Source organism: Ailuropoda melanoleuca, chromosome 19, assembly GCF_002007445.2.
Source record: "Ailuropoda melanoleuca isolate Jingjing chromosome 19, ASM200744v2, whole genome shotgun sequence".
Lineage (NCBI taxonomy): Eukaryota > Metazoa > Chordata > Mammalia > Carnivora > Ursidae > Ailuropoda > Ailuropoda melanoleuca.
The window spans coordinates 7,518,894-7,543,929 of NC_048236.1; the positions used below are offsets into that span (position 1 = coordinate 7,518,894).

General features: G+C 35.6%; 1 protein-coding gene across 4 annotated transcripts in view; it reads right to left on the reverse strand.

Moving 5' to 3' along the window:
* The window catches only part of MMUT (methylmalonyl-CoA mutase), a 40,543-nt gene that overhangs the window by 10,703 nt on the left and 4,804 nt on the right, over positions 1 to 25,036 (reverse strand). For all 4 annotated transcript variants that reach the window (XM_011220002.3, XM_019795503.2, XM_011220001.3 and 1 more), the window contains 8 exons: positions 24,329 to 24,696; positions 18,850 to 19,007; positions 16,629 to 16,800; positions 15,438 to 15,686; positions 12,808 to 12,919; positions 11,620 to 11,735; positions 3,493 to 3,608; positions 1,133 to 1,264 (listed from right to left, as the gene is read on the reverse strand). In XM_011220002.3, the coding sequence (XP_011218304.1) occupies positions 1,133 to 1,264; positions 3,493 to 3,608; positions 11,620 to 11,735; positions 12,808 to 12,919; positions 15,438 to 15,686; positions 16,629 to 16,800; positions 18,850 to 19,007; positions 24,329 to 24,696 (1,423 nt within the window). The remainder of the gene's footprint in view (positions 1 to 1,132; positions 1,265 to 3,492; positions 3,609 to 11,619; positions 11,736 to 12,807; positions 12,920 to 15,437; positions 15,687 to 16,628; positions 16,801 to 18,849; positions 19,008 to 24,328; positions 24,697 to 25,036) is intronic.

Consider the following 25,036-nt stretch of genomic DNA (forward strand, 5'->3'; position numbering starts at 1 on the left):
CTTTGGTTCTTNGGGTGTAGTGTTCTATATATATCTATGAGGTCCAACTCATCGAGTATGGCATTCAAAGTTTTTGTTTCTTTGCTGATTTCTTGCTTAGATTATCTGTTTATTGCTGATAGTGGAGTGTTGAGGTCTCCTACTATTAGTGTATTTTTATCTATATGTCTCTTTATTGTGGTTAAGAGTTGGCTTGTGTATCTTGCTGCTCCCCTGTTGGGGGCATATATTATTTACAATTGTCATATCCACTTGTTGGATACATCCTTTAAGAATAATATAATGCCCTTCTGTGTCTCTATAGTCTTTAGTTTAAAATCCAATCTGTCTGATATGAGAATTGCTACCCCAGCTTTCTTTTGAGGTCCATTGGCGTGAAAGATGGTATTCCATCCCTTTACTTTCAGTCTGAATGTATCTTTAGGTTCAAAATGAGTCTCTTGTAGACAGCAAATGGATGGGTCATGTCTTTTTATCCAATCTGCAACCCTGTGGCATTTTATGGGAGCATTTAGGCCATTTACATTGAGACTGATTATTGAGAGATATGATTAATGATACCATGTTGCCAGTTAAGTCTCTGTTTCTATAGATTGTGACTTTCTGTTCTGTATCACTCTTGGGGCCTTTTTACTTTTATAGAACCCCACTTAATATCTCCTGCAGGGCTGGTTTCGTGGTTACGAAATTGGTCAATGACTGGCGATTCTGGAAGGTCTTTATTTCTCCATCAATTCTGAATGACAGCCTTGATGGATAAAGGATCCTTGGCTGCACATTTTTCTCTGAAAGAGCTTTCAAAATGCCCCCCCAACCCTTTCTCTCATTCCAGATCTGTGTAGACAGGTCTGACGTAATTCTGATACCTTTGCCTTGGTACGTGAGAAATTTCTTTGCCCTGGCCGCTTTCAATACTGTATTCTTGGATCTACAAACATTTGTTTTAAATGAGAAACTCCTAAAGGGAACTATGGTGAAAATTCAAAATACTACATTAGTAAAACTACAGACTAACAGGAAAGTCAATTCAAACATTTTCCAAATAGTATGTGAGAAAATTAAGCCTGTAGTTGATTCATGGGGATTATGTTAACAGAAAAGACATTCTGGTGAAAGAAATTTCACATATTACCTCTTGATAGCATATGATATCTCTTTACTTTCTCCAAATTCCTGGCGATATGCTCCACTCACCATACGATCATTAGCTTTATGTTCACCAAACACCTTTTTCATAGCATCTGTGATTTCTCCAACTGTACATCTAAAATATTAAAATTATAAAATACAGATTCTATTAACATCATCATTTGAGATAAAAATATTTACTTACTTTAATATTCAATATAATTAGATATACTTTATTACCTAAGTAAAAAATATGCTATCAAAAATCTTATGGTATTTGTCTTTCTCTGACTATTTCGCTTAAATAAGAATTTTTTTTACTACATTGATGAAAGCATCTTTCCTCAGAATATTTACGAAAAATGATTCTGGATGCCTTTACACACAATAATCTTTTTAACATTTGTTAACTAAAAAATAACTGAATGACTTAAAAACTATAAGTAAATAAGCACGTAAACGTTACTGAATAATTCACCACTTAACAATACAGATAGGTAAAGAGAGCAAAGTTCCCACTGATACTTTTTTTTTTTTTTTTTGAGACAGAGAGAAAGAGAGGAGGGTAAGGCAGAGGGAGAGAGAGAACCTTAAGGAGGCTCCACATCCAGTGTGGAGCCCAACACAGTGCCTGATCTCACAGCCCTGAGATCATGACCTGAACTGGAATCAAGAGTGAGACGCTTAACTGCCTGAGCCACACAGGGGTCCCTCCTGCTGATACATTTTGATAGAAAGTAAGTCTTTTAGCATATTCCATCCATTTGTTTACTAATTCATTCAACAATTATTGAGTGCCTAATATGGGCCAAGCATGGTAAGTGCTAGATATATGATGATAAATAAGACTGGGGTGGGAGTGGGGGGATAACCTGCTCTTACACAGCTTATCATTTAGTCAGGGGATATAGACAACACACATGCACACAAATGAATTAATAAGAATTTCATATGCTAATAAGCACTATGAACACACTGAAACAGGTGAAATGGGGTCTCTGGGAAAGCTATTCTAAAGATATTGAAGATATAAAGATAATAACTTTTTAACTAAGACCTAAATGACGAGAAGGAGAAACTCAAGGGAATATAAGGGGGAAAACTGTTTGAAAAAGAAAGTACTAAATGCAAAAGTTCAAGAGGTAGAAAAACATGCTCTTTGTTCTACAACTAGAAAGAAGGACACTGGGCACACAGCATTTGAAGGAAGCAGAGTCATATCTCACACAATCTTGCAGGCCATGGTAAGATTAGGTTTTAATTTAAAAGGCATGGGAGACCATTAGAGGACTGTAAGCAGAGAAGTTTTATTTCTTTTAAGAACTTAAAACTGGGAAAAAAAAACCCAAAAAACAAAAACCCAACCCACATACTATTTACTCTACCCTTTAAGCACTTAAAACAACATGTTAAAAAAAAAGTTCATTATATTAAGCTATAAATAACAAAAGCAAAAATAATTCATTTAGTGACATCATGTATTGGGAGAAAATTTTCTGTGGTTACAGTACAGGATCTATTTGTGGATTTTTAATACACCTTTAATAGCACCACATGCTTACAGAACAGGGACCCTAGGGTGTCACGAATAACACTCTATCTGCTCAAACCCTGGTGATAGCCAAGTACTGTGCATGAATAAAATGTCTTCAGGAACCTCGCTGTTTGGCTAGCTGGCCGCGCGGCTGTGCTGGGTCCTGAACCACACTGTGGCACATGGGTTTCTGGGGTGCTCAGCACGCTACCTTTCATCCAGTGAAGGGAAGGGGAGAGCTTAAGCATGTTTCCTGCTCAGAAAGGTTCCACGATGCCCTTGGTGAAGAACATACATGAGTTCATTTATAATTCATTACCATCTAGCTGCTAAATGACCAACTTTTGGCTTTTCTCTGGAGAGGGAAATGAGTACATGTACCTAAACAGTTCTCACTACCTTATTTTGCCAGTAACTGAATTTGACAAAAGCAATCACTTTTGCCCTGTTTTATTCATTTATTTATAGAAATGTTTAGACCTACATTAGCTAGTTACTAATGACCTGAAGGTATTTTCCCTTGTAACATAGACTTTCTCAAAACCTGAGAACTTTATATAAGCTTGGTATATTTTAAATGTTAATGTTACATTTTTAAATTTTATTTAAGAAGATTAAAGCCTCTTAATGTTTATATGCTTAAAAAAAACCATGAATGCTGTAAGTGCATAGATACTTCAGAAAAATAAAAACTAACTTCATTTGAGTTTACAATATTTTCGTTTAGGTTCACATGGTTTATATGATCAACCTTTTATTTAAGTACACTTTGAAAAGCCAAACTGGTCAATTTCTGGTATTTGGAAATCTCCAAACTTAAATACCCTCACCTTGCACGAGTTGCATCCACTGCAAGAGCCAGAATATTCCCATCGCCACTGGCAGCACATTCAGTCAGTGCGGCAAGACAACGTTCAGCCAAATCTTGATCCCTGCTGGATTTGACCTTATGAAAAGGGTCAAGAAAAGGGACAATTTAAGTGAATAGAGCATAAAATAGAGATCAGGAAATTGGATAACAATATACATCACAAAGAAATTGTCCCATAATCCTAAACTCAAAACAAAAGGAAAAAAAAAAGGAGAGAATAATATGTATCCTAGGTCTGATACTCATTCAATTTATTCATTCATTCATTCATTCATTCAATAAACATTTAAGGACTTCCTAAAATAATACTGAATTCTGCATAACCCTGATAAATCAGAAACAAGCAGGTTAACAATCAATAATAGTGGTGACTCTCCCAAGCAGTACATGCTATTTAGGCTTTACTAATGTAACAAGACGTGGAAAACAAGTAGATCTTTTACATGCGTAATTTCAAAGGCACACTAAAGAATAATAGTGACAAGGAAGAAAAAGTAATAATAATAGATTACAGCTTAGAGAATACTTCAGTTATATGTTGTTTTCCTTAGCTAATTAACAACATATTGGTAATAATATGCATATGTATGGTTTTTCTTTATTTAAAAATGATCCAAAGAGGGGTTCAGTGAGTTAAGTGTCGGACTCTTGATCTCAGCTCAGGTCTTAATCTCTGGGTTGTGAGTTTAAACCCCGTGTTGGGCTTAAAAAATAAAAATAATCCAAAAAGAGAGAAAAAGAGACAAGAGACAATGAGAAATACTGCAACAGAGACAAAAAGACAATGAAAAGCATGGTCAAAAACTTCCCCCTCATGGCTGGCGGCGGGCGGGGTTGGAAACACAAAGGACAGAGACGTGCCGGCCCTGGAAGTGAGGGCTGGGACGCCGGGTGTGGGGCGCACAGCCCGGGATGCTACAGGGTTGAGCAGCACCAACAGAAACAGAGTTAAAGTGGCCAGAACATCAGTGGAGAACGATCCGCGATCCCTCTGTTCTGAGACAGAGGCTGAATTTCAGCCGCTGCTGCTCTCTCAGAAGAGGCATAGCAAACCGCCAGGGAAAGCCGCCAGAGAACAAAAGCCCGGAAATACCGGCTCACAGGGTGCCCATCCCCATCCCCCCTCGCAAGGGACACAGAGACTCTACCCAAACAGGGTTTTCTGAGTACCTGCAGGCAGGCCCCTCCCCCAGAAGGCAGGCTGAAAAATCAAGAAGCCCACAACCCGGAGCGCCTGAGTGGCGCAGTCACCAAGCACCTGTCTTCGGATTAGGGTGTGATCACAACGCTCCGTAAGGAGTCCTTCATCGGGCTTCTCCACCGGGAACCTGCTTCTTCCTCTCCCACTCCTCTGCTTGGGTTCCCTTTCTTGCTGACTGTCTCTCTCTCTCTCAAATAAATAAATAAACTCTTTAAGGAAGAAGCCCACATCCCTAAGATCTCTATAAAACAAGGGCGCACGGCCTGGGTCCCAGTCAACACTTGGGCTCTGGACAACCCTGCAATCTCTCTTCATCAGAATGACGAGAAGGAGAAGTCCCCCCCAGCAAAGAAAAGATAATGAGTCTGTGGCCTCTGCCACAGAATTGGCCTCGGCCACAGAATTAATACATATGGATGTATCCCAATTATCAGAAATGGAATTCAGAGCAACAATGGTCAAGATGATGAGTAAACTTGAAAAAAGCATCAGAGAAAGCGTTGCTGAGAATATAGAATCCCTAAGGGCAGAAATGAGAGCGAATCTGACAGAAATTAAAAATTCTATGAGCCAAATGCAGTCAAAACTAGAGGCTCTGACGGCCAGGGTCACCGAGGCAGAGGAACGCGTTAGCGAATTGGAGGATGGGTTAGTAGAAGAAAAAACGAAAATAGAAGCTGGTCTTAAAAAAATCCACGCCCACGAATGTAGATTACGGGAGATTACTGACTCTATGAAACGATCCAATGTCAGAATCATCGGCATCCCTGAAGGGGTGGAGAAAAACAGAGGTCTAGAAGAGATATTTGAACAAATTGTAGCTGAAAACTTCCCTAATCTAGCAAGGGAAACAAGCATTCGTGTCCAAGAGGCAGAGAGGACCCCATCCAAGCTCAACCAGGACAAACCTACGCCACGGCATGTCATAGTGCAATTCGCAAATATTAGATCCAAGGATACAGTATTGAAAGCGGCCAGGGCAAAGAAATTTCTCACGTACCAAGGCAAAGGTATCAGGATTACGTCAGACCTGTCTACAGAGACCTGGAATGAGAGAAAGGCTTGGGGGGGCATTTTTAAAGCTCTTTCAGAGAAAAACATGCAGCCAAGGATCCTTTATCCAGCAAAGCTGTCATTCAGAATTGATGGAGAAATAAAGACGTTCCAAAATCGCCAATCATTAACCAATTTCGTAACCACGAAACCAGCCCTACAGGAGATATTAAGGGGGGCTCTATAAAGGTAAAAAGGCCCCAAGAGTGATACAGAGCAGCAAGTCACAACCGATACAAAGACTTTAAAGAGAAATGGCATCATTAAAATCATATCTGTCAATAATCTCTATCAATCTAAATGGCTTAAACTCTCCCATAAAACGCCACAGGGTTGCAGATTGGATAAAAAGACATGACCCATCCATTTGCTGTCTACAAGAGACTCATTTTGAACCCAAAGATGCATTCAGACTTAGAGTAAGGGGATGGAGTACCATCTTCCACGCAAATGGACCTCAAAAGAAAGCTGGAGTAGCAATTCTCATATCAGATAGACTGGATTTTAAACTAGAGGCCATAGAGAGAGATACAGAAGGGCACTATATTATTCTTAAAGGAAGTATTCAACAAGTGGATATGACAATTATTAATATATATGCCCCCAACAGGGGAGCAGCAAGATACACAAGCCAACTCTTAACCAAAATAAAGAGACATATAGATAAGAACACAGTAATAGTAGGGGACCTCAACACCCCACTATCAGAAATAGACAGAACACCCTGGCAAAAACTAAGCAAAGAATCAAAGGCTTTGAATGCCATACTCGACGAGTTGGACCTCATAGATATATATAGAACACTACACCCCAGAACCAAAGAATACTCATTCTATTCAAATGCCCATGGAACATTCTCAAGAATAGATCATGCTCTGGGACACAAAACAGGTCTCAGCCAATACCAAAAGATTGAAATTATCCCCTGCATATTCTCAGACCACAACGCTCTGAAATTGGAACTCAACCACAAGGAAAAACCTGGAAGAAACTCAAACACTTGGAGGCTAAGAACCATCCTGCTCAAGAATGACTCGATAAACCAGGAAATCAAAAAACAAATTAAACAATTTATGGAGACCAACGAGAATGAATACACAACGGTCCAAAACCTATGGGATACTGCAAAGGCAGTCCTAAGGGGGAAATACATAGCCATCCAAGCCTCACTCAAAAGAATAGAAAAATCTAAAATGCAGTTTCTATATTCTCACCTCAAGAAACTGGAACAGCAACAGAGGGACAGGCCTAACCCACTGACAAGGAAGGAGTTGACCAAGATTAGAGCAGAAATCAATGAATTAGAAACCAGAAGCACAGTAGAGCAGATCAACAGGACTAGAAGCTGGTTCTTTGAGAGAATCCATAAAATTGATAGACCACTGGCAAAACTTGTCCAAAAACAAAGAGAAAGGACTGAGATTATTAAAATTATGACTGAAAAGGGAGAGGTCACGACCAGCACCATTGAAATTGCAAGGATTATTAGAAACTTTTATCAACAGCTATATGCCAAAAAACTAAACAATCTGGAAGAGATGGAGGCCTTCCTGGAAACCTATAAACTACCAAGACTGAAACAGGAAGAAATAGATTTCTTAAATAGGCCAATTAACTATGAAGAAATTGAGTCAGTGATAAACAACCTTCCAAATAATAAAACTCCAGGCCCAGACGGTTTTCCTGGGGAATTCTACCAAACATTCAAAGAAGAAATAATACCTATTCTCCTAAAGCTATTTCAAAAAATAGAAACAGAAGGAAAGCTACCAAACTCATTCTATGAGGCTAATATTACCTTGATCCCCAAACCAGGCAAAGACCCCCTCAAAAAGGAGAATTACAGACCGATTTCTCTAATGAATATGGATGCCAAAATCCTCAACAAGATCCTTGCTAATAGAATCCAACAGTACATTAAAAGGATTATCCATCATGACCAAGTGGGATTCATACCTGGGATGCAAGCATGGTTCAACACTCGCAAATCAATCAATGTGATACATCATATCAACAAGAAAAGACTCAAGAACCATATGATCCTCTCAATTGATGCAGAAAAAGCATTTGACAAAATACAGCATCCTTTCCTGATTAAAACCCTTCAGAGTGTAGGAATAGAGGGTACATTTCTCAATCTCATAAAAGCCATCTATGAAAAGCCTACTGCAAGCATTATTCTCAATGGGGAAAAGCTGGAAGCCTTTCCCTTAAGATCAGGAACACGACAAGGATGCCCACTCTCGCCACTATTATTCAACATAGTACTAGAAGTCCTTGCAACAGCAATCAGAAGACAAAAAGGGATCAAAGGTATCCAAATCGGCAAAGAAGAAGTCAAACTGTCTCTCTTTGCAGATGACATGATACTCTATATGGAAAACCCAAAGGAATCCACTCCCAAACTATTAGAAGTTATAGAACAATTCAGTAAGGTGGCAGGATACAAAATCAATGCCCAGAAATCAGTTGCATTTCTATACACGAATAACGAGACTGAAGAAAGAGAAATTAGGGAATCCATCCCATTTACAATAACACCAAAAACCATACGTTACCTTGGAATTAACTTAACCAGAGACGTAAAGGACCTATATCCTAGAAACTATAGATCACTTTTGAAAGATATTGAGGAAGACATAAAAAGATGGAAAAATATTCCATGCTCATGGATTGGAAGAATTAACATAGTTAAAATGTCCATACTACCCAGAGCAATCTACACTTTCAATGCTATCCCGATCAAAATACCGAGGACATTTTTCAAAGAACTGGAACAAATAGTCCTTAAATTTGTATGGAACCAGAAAAGGCCCCGAATCTCCAAGGAACTGTTGAAAAGGAAAAACAAAGCTGGGGGCATCACAATGCCGGATTTCGAGCTGTACTACAAAGCTGTGATCACAAAGACAGCATGGTACTGGCACAAAAACAGACACATCGACCAATGGAACAGAATAGAGAACCCAGAAATGGACCCTCGGCTCTTTGGGCAACTAATCTTTGATAAAGCAGGAAAAAACATCCGGTGGAAAAAAGACAGTCTCTTCAATAAATGGTGCTGGGAAAATTGGACAGCTACATGCAAAAGAATGAAACTTGACCACTCTCTCACACCATACACAAAAATAAACTCCAAATGGATGAAAGACCTCAATGTGAGACAGGAATCCATCAAAATTCTAGAGGAGAACATAGGCAACAACTTCTATGACATCGGCCAGAGCAACCTTTTTCACGACACATCGCCAAAGGCAAGAGAAATAAAAGATAAAATGAACTTATGGGACTTTATCAGGATAAAGAGCTTCTGCACAGCCAAGGAAACAGTCAAAAAAACTAAGAGACAGCCCACGGAATGGGAGAATATATTTGCAAAGGACACCACAGATAAAGGACTGGTATCCAAGATCTACAAAGAACTTCTCAAACTCAATACACGAGAAACAAATAAACAAATCATAAAATGGGCAGAAGATATGAACAGACACTTTTCCAATGAAGACATACAAATGGCTAACAGACACATGAAAAAATGTTCAAAATCATTAGCCATCAGGGAAATTCAAATCAAAACCACACTGAGATACCACCTTACGCCAGTTAGAATGGCAAAGATAGACAAGGCAAGAAACAACAATTGTTGGAGAGGATGTGGAGAAAGGGGATCCCTCCTACATTGTTGGTGGGAATGCAAGTTGGTACAGCCACTCTGGAAAACAGTGTGGAGGTCCCTTAAAAAGTTAAAAATTGAACTACCCTATGACCCAGCCATTGCACTACTGGGTGTTTACCCCAAAGATACAGACGTAGTAAAGAGAAGGGCCATATGCACCCCAATGTTCATAGCTGCATTGTCCACAATAGCCAAATCATGGAAGGAGCCGAGATGCCCTTCAACAGATGACTGGATTAAGAAGCTGTGGTCCATATATACAATGGAATATTACTCAGCTATCAGAAAGAACGAATTCTCAACATTTGCTGCAACATGGACGGCACTGGAGGAGATAATGCTAAGTGAAATAAGTCAAGCAGAGAAAGACAATTATCATATGATTTCTCTCATCTATGGAACATAAGAACTAGGATGATCGGTAGGGGAAGAAAGGGATAAAGAAAAGGGGGGTAATCAGAAGGGGGAATGAAACATGAGAGACTATGGACTATGAGAAACAAACTGAAGACTTCAGAGGGGAGGGGGTGGGGGAATGGGATAGACTGGTGATGGGTAGTAAGGAGGGCACGTATTGCATGGTGCACTGGGTGTTATACGCAACTAATGAAGCATCAAACTTTACATCGGAATCTGGGGATGTACTGTATGGTGATTAACATAATATAATAAAATAAAATTAAAAAAAAAAAAAAAAAAAAAAAAAAAAAAAAAAATAAAAAAAAAAAAAAAAAAAAAAAAAAATAAAATTAAAAAAAAAAAAAAAAAAAAAAAAAAACTTCCCCCTCAGGTCCTAGCTCTACTCTGCTCTGCCAACAACCTGCCTATACAAAGTTTTCTAAAATCCAATTTTTTACAAGTTTACACCATCTATAAAAGAGTCTAAAATATGATACTGCTCAAGATGCTACTACAATTATATAATATCTATAAGCAGAAGTGGACCAGAAATCTTATACTAAGGGCAAGGAAAAACCCAACTCCATTTTCACTATTGAATTTCTCTCTTGCCTGAAATAAAGTTTAACATCATTTATGGCAAATGGAACCCCTCAAGCTGTGAGGGTGCAGAGTTAATAAAAGCCTAAAGTATAAGAGAGTTGAAGGAGTTTTCCGAATATAATAAATGTTGAGACTTTTGTGATGACTGAAAATAAAATGCTACATCCTAAGTAGGACCTTTTAAAAAAATGACGAAAATGTGAGAGAGGAGTTATTATCTCCTGACTGAGGGTGAAAATGGAAATAGTATCATTAAACATCTGCCATTTAAAAAAATGGAAGATGATAGTTGTGCATTTGGTCTAACTGAACAAATTCTATCAGATTCCTAAAGAACATCTAAACTGAAGAGGGGAAAAAAGTCAGATCTTAAAACTATCACAGGGAAAGTAAACTGAGGAAAACCATTAAAGATCGCTAAAGAACATCAAGTTTCTTGCCTTAGAAATAACAGTAATTATAAAAGCCAGAGATTAAGAGACCACAGTAGCTTCATACAATAGAAATATATAAATTACAATATAAGAATATGTTTTATCTATCTTGGTATTTCATATACATTGATTCATCTTGGCAAGAAATTGGAAATAAAGTTAGGATAGTACTCTAGTTTCAATAGGAATAAATGTTCCATTTATAAACTATATCTTACTAAAGCACCATTAAAATATATTTGACCTAAAAAAAAAACCAGAAACCAAATGATTCTTTCATAGTAGTATCAGAAACCATGGTCTAGTGGAAACAAATTACAGTGAGAAGCCCTGGCTTTAGATACTCTGAACTTAATTTTGTTGTTAACTTTGAGTGAGTTACATAAACATTTAAGCCTCTGTTTTAATCTGTAAATTATGGGAGGTATTATTATTATGATAGTGGTTTTTAATAACAATATATAAGTTTCACATAGGCAGCTGTCATGATTTAAAATAGGAGTGTTTGCTGTCAACAGACTTAGATTTGAGTCTTGGCTATTCAATTATTTATTCCGGACAAGTTTCTTAATCTCCCTTACCTTTAGTTTCCTTAACTTTAAAATGCTGGGAAACAATACCCCCCTCACGTGGTTGTCGTAAGGATTAAGCAAGACAATGTAAGGGCTTACACATTGCCCAGAACACAGAAAGCACTCAAAAAATTATAGCTATTATTACCTTCTTGAGTTTTTCAATCTGTTTGCTACGCACTGAAGTATTATCAATCGCCAAAACTTCCACAGATTCTTCTTTTTCCAGTTGGTACTTATTTACTCCAACAATTATTTCAGAACCTATTAATTTCCCAGAGGAAAATAATATGTAGATTCTATTCACAAATAATTGCCTAATAGTAAAGCTTTGAACATCACATACTTTCCTTATAAGCTTAATATTTTTAAGTAGTATTCTTAAATCTTAATGAAGCTTCAATATAGATCAGCAAAGCAAATCCCAATAAAATGGGGATGAGAGGGGAAAGAACAGATATGTATCAGAATCTCTGTAAGGGAGGACTTTTATTATTCTCTCAAACTATATGCTTCCCCAGAGTTTCTGATAAACCCTCTTCTAACACTGAAAATTAAAATAATAATAGCAGCTACATCAAGATTTATAAGGAAGAAGATTAACATCCCATAGCGTTTCCAGTATATTCTTGAATTCTCTTACAGCCACTTTTAACAAAAAGTACTTTTAAAAAAAGTACTTTTAAAATTTGTAAGTAATAAACCAGAATTATAAAGACATTTCCTTAACATAGTATGCCTCAAAATACCAGATTATTACTGTATCTAAAGACATCCTGCCACCCACCCCCTCCTCTTATTTCCTTTATTGAACTCATCACAATCTATAATTATCTTGTTTATTTATTTAATTGTTCCTTTTCTCTCTCTCTTACTAAAATGTAAACTCTAAGGGTGCAGAGAGCATATCTGACCTATTCACAGTTGTATGCCCAGACATAGTACAATGCCTCAAATGCTAAATGGTAAGTAAGTGTTGACTGACTGAATGAATAAATAAATACTCCAATGCAAAGCACAATGACCAATAATAATATCACCTTTAAAACACTGGAAATACCCACTTACACACGTATATATACACAATGGGCATACCTCCACACGTACTCTACATATGCTTACCCGTGTGCATCCATGCATGTAAAAATACAAACAGGGAGATGGACAGATAGAGAGATAGAGAGATAGGAAGATAGATAGAGATGAGAAACATTTTGTCCAATTCCATTTTTCCATTATTTTTGTTTTATTAATTACATATGTTATCTTCAAACAGAAATTAATATTTCCTTTTAAATACTGGATTTCACACATAAACATTTTCATTTTATCTTACCAGAATCTATTCTTGCTTGCCTTCGGGCAGCACATTCTTCAATTCGAAGTTTAGGTATTCCTTCTGCTACAGCTTTGGCCATTCCACCCATCTCTTCAATTTCATCAATGAGCTAATAAGAAAAATAGATTAATACAACTGGAAAAGAATATAAAGATATTTTTATAAACTATACAAATTAGTTACATCACATAATTACTAATATTAATAAAGTCATAAACTATCTTAGTGCTAAGTTTATTGTTTCATAAGAAAAGAATTAAGTTGACTTCAAGAGCATTAATTAGAAATTCTACAGAGTTAGGGGTGGCTGGCTGGCTCAGTCAAGGGGAGCATGCAACTCTTGATCTCAGATTGGTGAGTTTGAGCCCCACGTTAGGTGTAGAGATTACTTAAATAAGAATAAATAAAAACTGAAAGAAAAGAAAAGAAAAGAAAAGAAAAGAAAGAGAAAAATTCTACAGAGTTAACAATACAATACTGTGTATCTGAAAGCTGCTAAGACAGTAGATCTTAAAAGTTCTTATCACAAGGAAAAAAATCTTATAACAGTGAAGTATGGATATTAACTAAACTTATTCTGGTAATCACTTTGCAATTCATACATATATCAAATCATCATGTTGTGTATCTTAACCTAACACAATGATATGCCAATTAAAAAAAGAAATTAAAGTTACTTGAAAATAGAAAAACTAAGATGTAGATTCTAGAAAACACAGAACCTCTCACTCAAGTCTTAGGAGTAAACTAAAAATAACATCAATTCTCTCATCTTCAGTTACATAAGTGAAGTATTCATGGTCACATAAATATTCTTTAAAAAGTGTATTTCAAAATGCAATTTTATTTTTGATTTGAGCAGCAGAGTAATGATTTAACTCCATCCTCACTGATACTAGGAAACATCTAAACCTTTAATTACAGCCTCATGTATATGCGAGATGGTGGGAAAATGAATGGTGGAAGGGATGAGATGGTGGGGAAGTGAATGGTGGAAGGGTATATGACTTAACAGAAAGAAACAAAGTTAAACTTGTTTCTTCTTGTAAGACAGGAAGCTAAAAAGAGGGGGGACTACTTTAGAATTTGCAACTACCCCTCTCCCATTCTGTCAAGAGAACCAAAGTTTACTGCCTGCAGAAATGGACCAAAGTTTACTTCGGCAGAAAAGCAATGGGTTATCAAACGCCAAGTACAGAAAGAGGCAAGTGCAAGATGCCTTGTTGAAATAAAAACCTGCATTCTGAATAATAACACTAAGTACAAAAGGCACACAGAGAAAACAGACAATACAGGATATAGAAGAAAACTTCAAAAAATATAATCAATATCCTCAGAAAAAAATTAGATTCTGTATTAATGAAACAAGTAGTATAATATACAAGGGAGAAAATTAGAAAACAAAAATGAACTTTTGGAAATTAAAAATATGATATATGAATTTTAAAGCAAGTAGAAATTTAAAGTTGATGACTCTCCAAGAAAACAAAACAGAATTTCATGGATGAGTTACAGAACAGATAAGAACACTACAGTATCTTGTAAGGAGGTCCCTACCCAATAATTAGGAGTTCTAGAAAGAGAAACCACAGAAAAATGGCAGGGAGAAAATTATCAAAAAAGTAATACAAGATAATTTCCCAGGGCTACGAAAACATGAAAAATGGGGGAGATAAAAAATGCCCACCAAAGGTTCAGTACAATGCAGGAAAAACACACACGCCAAAGTCCAGCAACTCAAAAATAGAGATCCTGAAACTGTTAGAAAGTTCCTGAGAGTGAAAATAGCATCACATTTCTAAACAGAAATAGTGGAAGCTAGAATAAAAAGCTAGGATAAAAAGCTGATCAACGCTTACACACTCCCAAATGAAAATAATTTCAAACACAGACTATCCATCAAATACTAGAGTAGAATGAAGACATTTCAAACATCCAAAGTTTCACGTAAGTCATCTCCCATGTATGACTTTTAGAAGAGGTTCCTATGAGGTATGCTTCAAAATAACAAGGGCTAAGTCAACAGAGGTAGACACAGGATTTAGGATGCAGATTCAACATAGCAGAGGTATAAAGAATTCCCAGGATAATGGCAAAGGGAAGTCAAAGGACTGCAATGGTTAGCATGTCTAGAAAGAAACCAGTCTAACTCAAATGAGAGCACTGGAGGACTTCAGAAGGATGTATCATTGAGATATAATCATATTGTTAGTATTATGAGACAAGAGAAAGCAGAGAGAATCAGCTAAAATACTAAACTACCATACTACAAAGCAATAGATAATGCCTAAAACTGATGGAATTAGACCTAGTACATATGTGTGATTCTAAAATATGGAGATAAAAACAAACAAAAAAGATGCAGTGATTCAAGGAAGCAGGAAAAATGCAAGTAGGAGACAAAGGACTGCTTTTTTAACTCTTTGAACAAAATATTTAATATAAATACAAATGCATTTTAAATTATGTTTCCATTTGTGTACTATTAAAGGTGAATCTAAACTTTTCTCTCATTTTATAAATCTTCATATAAACCTATAAATGATTTGATTTATAAATCAAAATACCTATAAATCTTTATAAATCTGTAAATCTTAAAACCAAAGTTTCAAAGAGGAGAAACTGACCTTCAAGGCAGCATCATAAACATCATTTGTGAGAGATTCCATCATATAGGAACCTCCCCAAGGATCAGCCACTTTGGGAATCCCGGATTCTTCTTGAATAATGATTTGTGTATTCCTGGCAATTCGAGCACTTTTCACAGTTGGCAAACCCAAGGCTTCATCAAAAGAATTTGTGTGCAAAGACTGAGTCCCTCCAAACACTGCTGCCATTGCTTCTACTGTAGTACGAATAATGTTATTATAAGGATCCTAAAACATTTAGTGAAAAGCAAAAAGTCAAAACAAGGCAACAGTTGATAAAAGATGCTATGACTAAGCAGTGGCTCGTGCATACTTATTTTGCCAATGTCTACGTTAGGCTTCAGATTTAACAGGCACTCAACAAATGATTTATTAATAAATGATCAATGAAACATCTGAACAATGTACTATGAGATAAAAATTTTAGGATTCTTTCTCTTCCTGATTGTGATTTGGGCAATTCATTGGACTTTTCTGAACTTTAGCTTCCTTAGCTGTAAAATGAGGAAGTTAAGACAAAAATGATTATTAAAGTTTCTCCCAACCTGAAACTGTATTTCTCCATTTATGAGTACCTGAAGTCATGTTTAATATGACTTTTTTATTCACTTTTAAGTATATAAAAGCAATGTAACTTTAAAATTATAAATTATTTTTAATGTATCAAAATAATAAAGAAAGTTCATGGAAAAAAGATCACACTATTTTCTAATAGAATGAAATTACTCAAATGATAACAGTCTTTAAATGGGTCTATTTGCATGCATACTTAAACACATAACTAAAATAAATAATATATATGCACAAAATGTGAATCAGGCAATTTTATGTTAAGAATTTTAACTCTTAAAATTATTTAAGACAATATTAACTAAATTATGGCTTTTACTTCTTCCTCATCATCATATATATTTTTTTTTTACTTTTAAAAAGGTAAAACAGCACTACAGTAAGCAAATTTATATGATTTTATATTGTTAACCACTAGAGGGAGCCAGTTTTATTTATTATAATGTGTGTTAAAAAACATAAATGTGCATTATGCTTCAGAATAATCATAATTTTCAAATATTAACAGATGGGTTCTTAAATCTACTTCATTTGCGCTATGTTGCTTGTAAGACAATATATGACTTTACTAAACCCCTACACTTTAAATTATACATATACCTGCTCAGTAAGTGACCATCCTGATGTCTGACAATGCGCTCTCAGAAGAAGAGATTTAGAGTTTTTAGGCTGAAACATTTTCTGTATTAAGTGAGCCCAGAGTCTTCTCCCAGCTCTCATTTTTGCTATTTCCATATAAAAGTTCATCCCAATTCCCCAGAAGAAAGACAACCTAAAATAGTAATGTTAAGTCCATTATTTGATTATACTTAACGATACAAAATGGAAAATAAAACTAACTGTATCACACAATAAACAGTGTTCAGATTTTAATTTCAAACAACTAAATCTGAATTAAAATCAAAGCATATATACTTAAGTAACTTTAAACCTAACAGATAAAAGTACAGTTTTAACACACAGAAGAAAGAGCTGTGATTATTTGCTTCAGGTAGTAAGTATTCACTTTACAAATGTTTTTTTGTTTTTGTCTTTTTTTTTTTTTTTAGAAAAGTTCCTCTTGTGCCCTTAAATAAAGAATGAATCACTATCCAAAAATAAAATATGTTAAGAACACCCAGTATGTAAGTCGGGTCACCTATGAAGGGAATAAAACCACCAACTTGTTTTCTTTGGATAGCAACAAAGTTTTCTTGTTTTTTGTTTTGTTTTGTTTTGAAAGAATAATTATATATTTGGTGTAGGCATATATTTCTCCAATTGCCCCCAAACCCACTACTTTTTATTTTATATTCTGCAGCGGAGTTACACATTTAGTTTACTTGCCTGTGCCTAGAGGCAAAAAAGCTGTGTTTCTTTATATAAGACAAGGTGAGCCTTAAGTAAAGAAACTAAAACCTAATAAAAATTCTTGACATACCCCTGGAAGTTCTTAACACTGCTATTCTCAAATATTTGTCTCAGGATACCTTTTCATTCTTAAAAATTACGAAAGACCCCAAGAAATCTTTACTTGGATAATATCTATCAATACATATTAATTCATTTAGAAACAACAACAAACGTATGACATGTTAACATAAATAACATTTATGAAAAATAATTATACTTTGCTAAAATAAAAAATTATAATAAAACAGTCACTGTTTTACATTTTTGCAAATCCAATGTGTGGTTTTAGGGAAGACAGTTGGAATCAATGTCTGCTTCTACATTCAATCTGTTGCAACATCATATATCATGTAGCTTCTGGAAAACAACACTGTACACTTTTAAAAGAATGGAGGTGAAAAGGGCAGATAAAGCCTTAATACAATCATGAAAACAATTTAACCTGAAAGACCCCAGGAAGGGTAATGACTCTGAAGAGTCCTTTAAATTATGTTTCCATTTGTATACTATTAAAGGTGAATCTAAACTTCTTTAAGAATCTAAACACTTTGAGAAATATTGCCATAGTATATATATAATAGCCTCTGGTATAAAGGAGCATTCACTAGTCTATAAACAATATGAGGGCAGAGTCATGTTTTTCACAATTTTTTTCCCAGCACATAAGCTGGTACTCAGCCAGACCAAAATTTAGTAATTAATTGTTTAGCTGACCAATTTTTGGTCACCAAGTTTAAGCACTTCATGAACTTCAGTTAAGCTTTTCCATATTTTTTTAAAAAATTTATTTATTTGGGAGAGAGAGAGAAAATAAGCGGGAGGGACAGAGGGAAAGGGAGAGAGAATCTCAAGCTGACTCCATGCTGAGCATGAGCCCAACTCAGGGCTGGATCTCAGGACCTGGAGATCACGACCTAAGCCGAAACCAAGAATTAGATGCTCAACCAACTGTGCCACCCAGGCACACCAAGCTTTTCCATAGTTTTCATACAACTTTATTAACAAGCTATTTTGAAACAGAAATGTTTTAAATAGCACTGTGCATTCCAAAACATTTATATTATCTAAGTGCAACAGAAAAAAAATGAAATAAATGACTTACTTTCTAGAATGGAAAATTAAAAGAATAAAAGCTAATATACCGGAATATGATGTTTACATTTTAATTGTCAAAATATGTCAGGTAATTGTGTTTTCTGAATAGCTGGAAACAAGATTCCTCTAATTTACGAAGAAGTAGTCAAATTTAATTCTGATTTTCAATTACACACAGTATTGGCTTATTCTCTCATTATTATTCCAATAAAACATGAGAATCTAATATGACACTAATACAGATTTATTTTATCAATAGATCAACTGTATACTCATAAATTGGTCCTAAAAATTTTCCTAATATTGAGACAATCTCTGAGGTCAATATACTCACCTTGGTGCAAATTCATCAATTGTCAGACCAGCTTGGAGTCCAGTTCTACAATATTCCAACCCATCTGCTATAGTATAGGCCAGTTCCAGAATGGCATCAGCCCCGGCTTCCTGCATATGGTATCCACTAATTGAAATTGAATTAAATTTTGGCATGTGCTACATAAAATAATAAAAACATAACAGTGAATAAAAATTTTAAAAGACTCTATTAAACCCATTTTCTAAAAGACTGTTATTTTTCTTTAAAGATTTTATTTATTTATTTGACAGAGATAGAGACAGCCAGCGAGAGAGGGAACACAAGCAGGGGGAGTGGGAGAGGAAGAAGCAGGCTCATAGCAGAGGAGCCTGATGTGGGGCTCGATCCCAGAACGCCAGGATCATGCCCTGAGCCAAAGGCAGACGCTTAACCGCTGTGCCATCCAGGCGCCCCTAAATGACTATTATTTTTAAATGATGTTCAACTCAGATATACTAAGTAGTCTTTAATATTAACTGAAAATACTTAATGCTTACTTTGTTACATTTAATTCACTCCTCAATTTAAGTGGTGATTCAATGAACCACCTGTTTTACTTTTCTAGTGAAAAGAAATTTGCACTAACCATTTGTTAGAATCAAAGTTTAAACTCTGAAATTAGTTAGTTAAAGTTAGGAATGCAACCTTTAGTCTGAGAACTGAATAAGACATCTTTAATTCCAAACCAATTACTATGACCTCACAAGTCCTAAGGTCTCATAACTTTGGGCTAATCTGCTGAAGATATATAAATTTAAGTTTTACTAGTTATCAATTTCCTTATTTGAATGAAGTCACTGAACATCAATAAGCACATGGTGGGAGTTAGGGGGAGAGAAAATGATTCAATCCTTAGTACTATATATTGAAACAAAACAGGATAAAATACATGGCTTAAAAATCAATTGACAAGGCAAGAAACAACAATTGCTGGAGAGGATGTGGAGAAAGGGGATCCCTCCTACATTGTTGGTGGAAATGCAAGTTGGTACAGCCACTCTGGAAAACAGTGTGGAGGTCCCTTAAAAAGTTAAAAATTGAGCTACCCTATGACCCAGCCATTGCACTACTGGGTATTTACCCTGAAGATACAGACGTAGTGAAGAGAAGGACCATATGCACCCCAATGTTCATAGCAGCTCTGTCCACAATAGCTAAATCGTGGAAGGAGCCGAGATGCCCTTCAACAGATGACTGGATTAAGATGTTGTGGTCCATATATACAATGGAATATTACTCAGCTATCAGAAAGAACGAGTTCTCAACATCTGCTGCAACATGGACGGCACTGGAGGAGATAATGCTAAGTGAAATAAGTCAAGCAGAGAAAGACAATTATCATATGATTTCTCTCATCCATGGAACATAAGAACTAGGAAGATCGGTAGGGGAAGAAAGGGATAAAGAAAGGGGGGGTAATCAGAAGGGGGAATGAAGCATGAGAGACTATGGACTCTGAGAAACAAACTGAGGGCTTCAGAGGGGAGGGGGTGGGGGAATGGGATAGGCTGGTGATGGGTGGTAAGGAGGGCACGTGTTGCATGGTGCACTGGGTGTTATATGCAACTAATGAATCATCAAACTTTACATCAAAAACCAGGGATGTACTGTGTGGTGACTAACATAATATAAAAAAAAACATTAAAAAAATCAAAGATTTCAACTAGATTTACTGTGACATTTTTTAAAATTTATTTTTATTTAAATTTGATTAAAATATAATCTATTATTGGTTTCAGAGGTAGGTCAGTGATTCATCAGTCTTATACAATACCCAGTGCTCATTACATCACATACCCTCCTTAATGTACATCTCCCAGTTACCCCATTCTCCTACCCTTCTCCCTTCCAGCAACCCTCAGTTTGTTTCCTATGCTTAAGAGTTTCTTATGGTTTGTCTCCCTCTCTGATTTCGTCGTTTTATTTTTTCCCTTTTCCCCTATGATCCTCTGTTTTGTTTCTTAAATTCCACATATCAGCGAGATCATATAATTGTCTTTCTCTGACTGATTTATTTCACTTAGCATGACATTTAAGGCTAAGCATATCCCAGTCAGGTTTTTTCTACCAAAATCACTAAGAAAATGGCATTTTAGGGGGCACCTGGCCTGCTCACTGGAAGGAGTATGTGACTCTTGAATTTGGGGTTGTGAGTTTGAGCCCCACATTGGGTACAGGAATTACTTAAAAAAATAAAAAAATAAAAAAAGATTAAAAAGAAGAAGATGGCATTTCCACCATTCTCCTAAAACTTTTTATTACGTAGGGTACATATCACATATATTCTGCCAAGCCCCCAAATTATTATCCTTTCCAAGAGTTGGCCTAACATAAAATAATAAAAATTAAATCACTGAAACTCAATATGGTAATTAAGAACATGGGCTCTAGAGTCAGAATGCTCAAAGTCTAGCTGTGTCACTTAACTAGCCATATGACTTTAGGGAAGTTTCTCACCCTTGTTATTCCCTGGTTTTCTAAAGTATAAAATAGAGATAATAATTATGCCTTCCTCATAGAGTTGCAGGATTAAATGAAATGATACACCTAAACCACTCAGCATTATGCTAGTATGCAGTAAGCATTCAAAAAATGTTACTTGTTGTTGCTAACATATGCTACTGTATTTTCTGTAATCTGTAATTTACATTTTTGAATATTTTATTTATAATTAACCAAAAGCGCGTGAAAAATAATTCCATCGCAAAAACAACAAGGGGATTGAATTACATGGAATTGAAAGACTACTTGAGTATATGTACAGTTTATAAATAAGAAGCAATAAAACAAACAGGTGTTTCTCTACAAAGAGGAATTTAACAGCAGAATTTCTTTTAAAATAATAGAAATACTGGAATATTGGAATACTATATTCAGCCTTAAAAAGAAGGTTAATTCTGATACATCCTGCAACATGGATGAACCTTGAGGACACTGTGCTAAGTGAAATAAGCCAGTCACAAAAAGACAAATATCGAATGATTCCACTTATACGGAGTAGCTAAAGTAGTAAAATTCACAGAGATAGGAAGTGGAAAGATAGTTTCCAGGAGCTGGAGGGAGAGGAGGATGGGAAGTTATTATTTAACGGGTACAGATTTTCATTTCCGCAAGATGCAAAGAGCGCTGGAGACAGATGGTGGTGATGGTTGCACAACACTGTGAATGTACTTAATGCCACTGCCCTGTACACTTCAAAACAGTGAAGATGGTAGATTTTATGTTATGCATATTTTGCTACAATAAAATTTTTTAAAAAAATATAGAAGTTGACAGTTTACAAAGTACATCAGTATAACATTATTAGATCAGTATATGAAGCTAGCACTTTTATCACTTATGTGAAGGATTATATAAAGCAATTTTGAGCTTAAAGATGACATTAGGAGCTTTCAAAAAGGTGAAATGCTCTGGAGCTTTTATACACACTATTTTTGTTATACATCACAACTTGGCAACCTCTACTCCAAAATAACAGAATAACTTTTCTCAAAGTGGGCTTAGTTTCTGAACGTTTGGTGATTTATGTACATAGACAGTGATCCCACTTCATATTGCACCATACGGGAACACTTTGTATAAATGAATGACTATTTATTTTCACATATTAGTAGCATCATGGTCCCATTACATGCCTTTAACCTCGTAATTTTGTCATTAGCCTTTGAAGAAAAAATATGTAAATATGTATGTGTAACATGAGAATTTCTCTCTAAAGCAGGGCTTAGACTTTTTTGGAAAAGTTTGACAAAGTATATTACGTGAATTCAGATTTACCTCAATGTCAAGAATTATGTTTACATAGGAAAAAAGAAACTTGTTTTGATCTCAGGTAGAAAAATAGATTGCTTTGAATTTTTTGTAGCTTTAACTTTAAAAAAGCTAGAATTTATCCTGTTTAAGTAAAAGTGATTTGGAAAATTATGCCTTTGGTTTAATTATTGATGATAACTATCATTCAGTTAGCCTTATGGATTGAATTATGTCCAGAATCACGTTTATTTAGATCCTGAACAGTGTTATAAGAATCTGTTTGGTATTTGTCACCTTTAAGAACTACTGTCTGCACGCTCAAAGCTATTAATGTGGATTGGTTTGACCAATAACCACTGCTTGATCTTTACAATTAAATTTTATAACTAAAAAAAAGAAAAAAAAGGTGAAATACCCAGTACATAACATCACAAACTGTACAAATTGCTACTCAATTCTCCACTCTCCTCCTTTAATACCTGAACCATAAATGCAGAGTGCCACTGTACAAGGACTATATTTCCAATCTTCTCTCACTACTATGAGTGTCCACTGAAATACAAAGTGAGATTAGGGTTTCTTCCTTCTGGAAACTTACCTTAAATCAGAGGAGCTGGGTCTATCCCCCCTCCAACAAATACATCTAGCCCATCCACTTCCTCAACCAAAAGCTGGCATAGTAACAATAGAGGACAAGCAAGATTACAGGAGACTGGAATCCTAATGACTATGGAGCTACCATACAACCAAGCTCTTGACAGCCTACTTTTCAACTTCTTTCAGATGAAAGACAATCGACTCCTATTTAGTTTAAGCTACTGCTATTTGTGTATGCTGCTAAATGTAATCCTGTGCATATGTTCTTGAAATTGAAAAGGGGGATAAAAATTTACAAATCTGTACAATACAGTTCACATAGGCGAATGAGATCTATGAGAAGAAAGAAAATTGCCAAGTGTAAAGGTTGAATGTCAATGAGGAGAGTAAGCAATGCTTGCAAGAGTTCTGAGACAACAGCAATTGTAAGAAGTAAAAGAGATTTAAAAAAAAGATTTCATGGTGGAGGAGAGATTGGCCCTTTGCCATGAAATAACATAGTCTAACTTTAAGGCAGGTTAAGAGAAGGAGAGCATTGCCAGCAAAGAGCAAAGTGTGAGTGATGGGGGAGAATACATATTAATTACTCAGAGGAAGATGAAGTTTTATGTTTCTCTGTGCTACTAACATAGGAACACTATAAGATCCTTCTTCTCCCACCACTCTGATGAGGAAGATGAACCTAATTCAGGGGTGAAATACCAGGGACCTCACTGCAGATGCAGATACAAGTGATATCTTATTAAGCTGATATTTTGATCCCCAAATATCTGACACCAGTGTATACTTCAAAACTTAATATGAACTCTGGAAAGAAAGAAAAAAGTGTAAATTATGAGCCCTCCTTGATTCTAACAACTATCAGAAGATAAAAATTTTAATAAAGAAAATACAGTAAATGTCTAGTGCCCAGATTCTTATAGATAACAACAGAGTATAAAATAAGTACATTAAAAGCAAAAAAATACAAACTAACAACACACATACACATAAAACCCATACTCTGACTTTATACTAAAACTATTATTCAGACTCACTTATCAAATTCAAATTAGGTTATGATATTTTACAACAATTCTTACATCCAAAGAAGTAAAGCAGAAAATACCTGTGCTGTATATTGGAAGATGTCAGCAATAATTCTCATGGATGGTTCTGGAGGAAAAATGTAAGTATTTCTGACCATAAACTCCTTTAGTATATCATTCTGGATTGTACCAGTAAGTTTCTCTTTAGGTACACCTTGTTCTTCTCCAGTTACTATAAAAGTTGCAAGAACTGGAATAACTGCTCCGTTCATGGTCATGGAAACTGACATTTTTTCTAAAGGAATTCCATCAAAAAGAATTTTGGTATCTTCCACGGTGTCAATAGCAACTCCGGCCATTCCAACATCACCACGAACTCGAGGGTTGTCTGAATCATATCCACGATGTGTTGCCAGATCAAAGGCAACTGATAATCCCTGCTGACCAGCTAAATACATAAAGAAAAACAATTAGGATTAAGGAGTCTGGCATCAAAGTAAACTGATACATTAACACTACTAAAGGTGTTGATTCATCTCACCATTGCATACTTTTATAAGACATTTTTATGCTCACACATGTCAAAAAAATTAAATAAAGATACTTCATTTCCTAAGCTGTTTCCCATGTGGTAAAATGTACAAAGTGAGTTGCAGAACAGAAAGAATAAAACATCTGACTTATCTCATGTCTGAGGACTCTTTTTTATCTTAGCATTTTTTTTAATAACTGAAAGTTTGTACCTCTTAATCGCCTTCACCTATTTTGCCCTTACCTTAACAATTTCA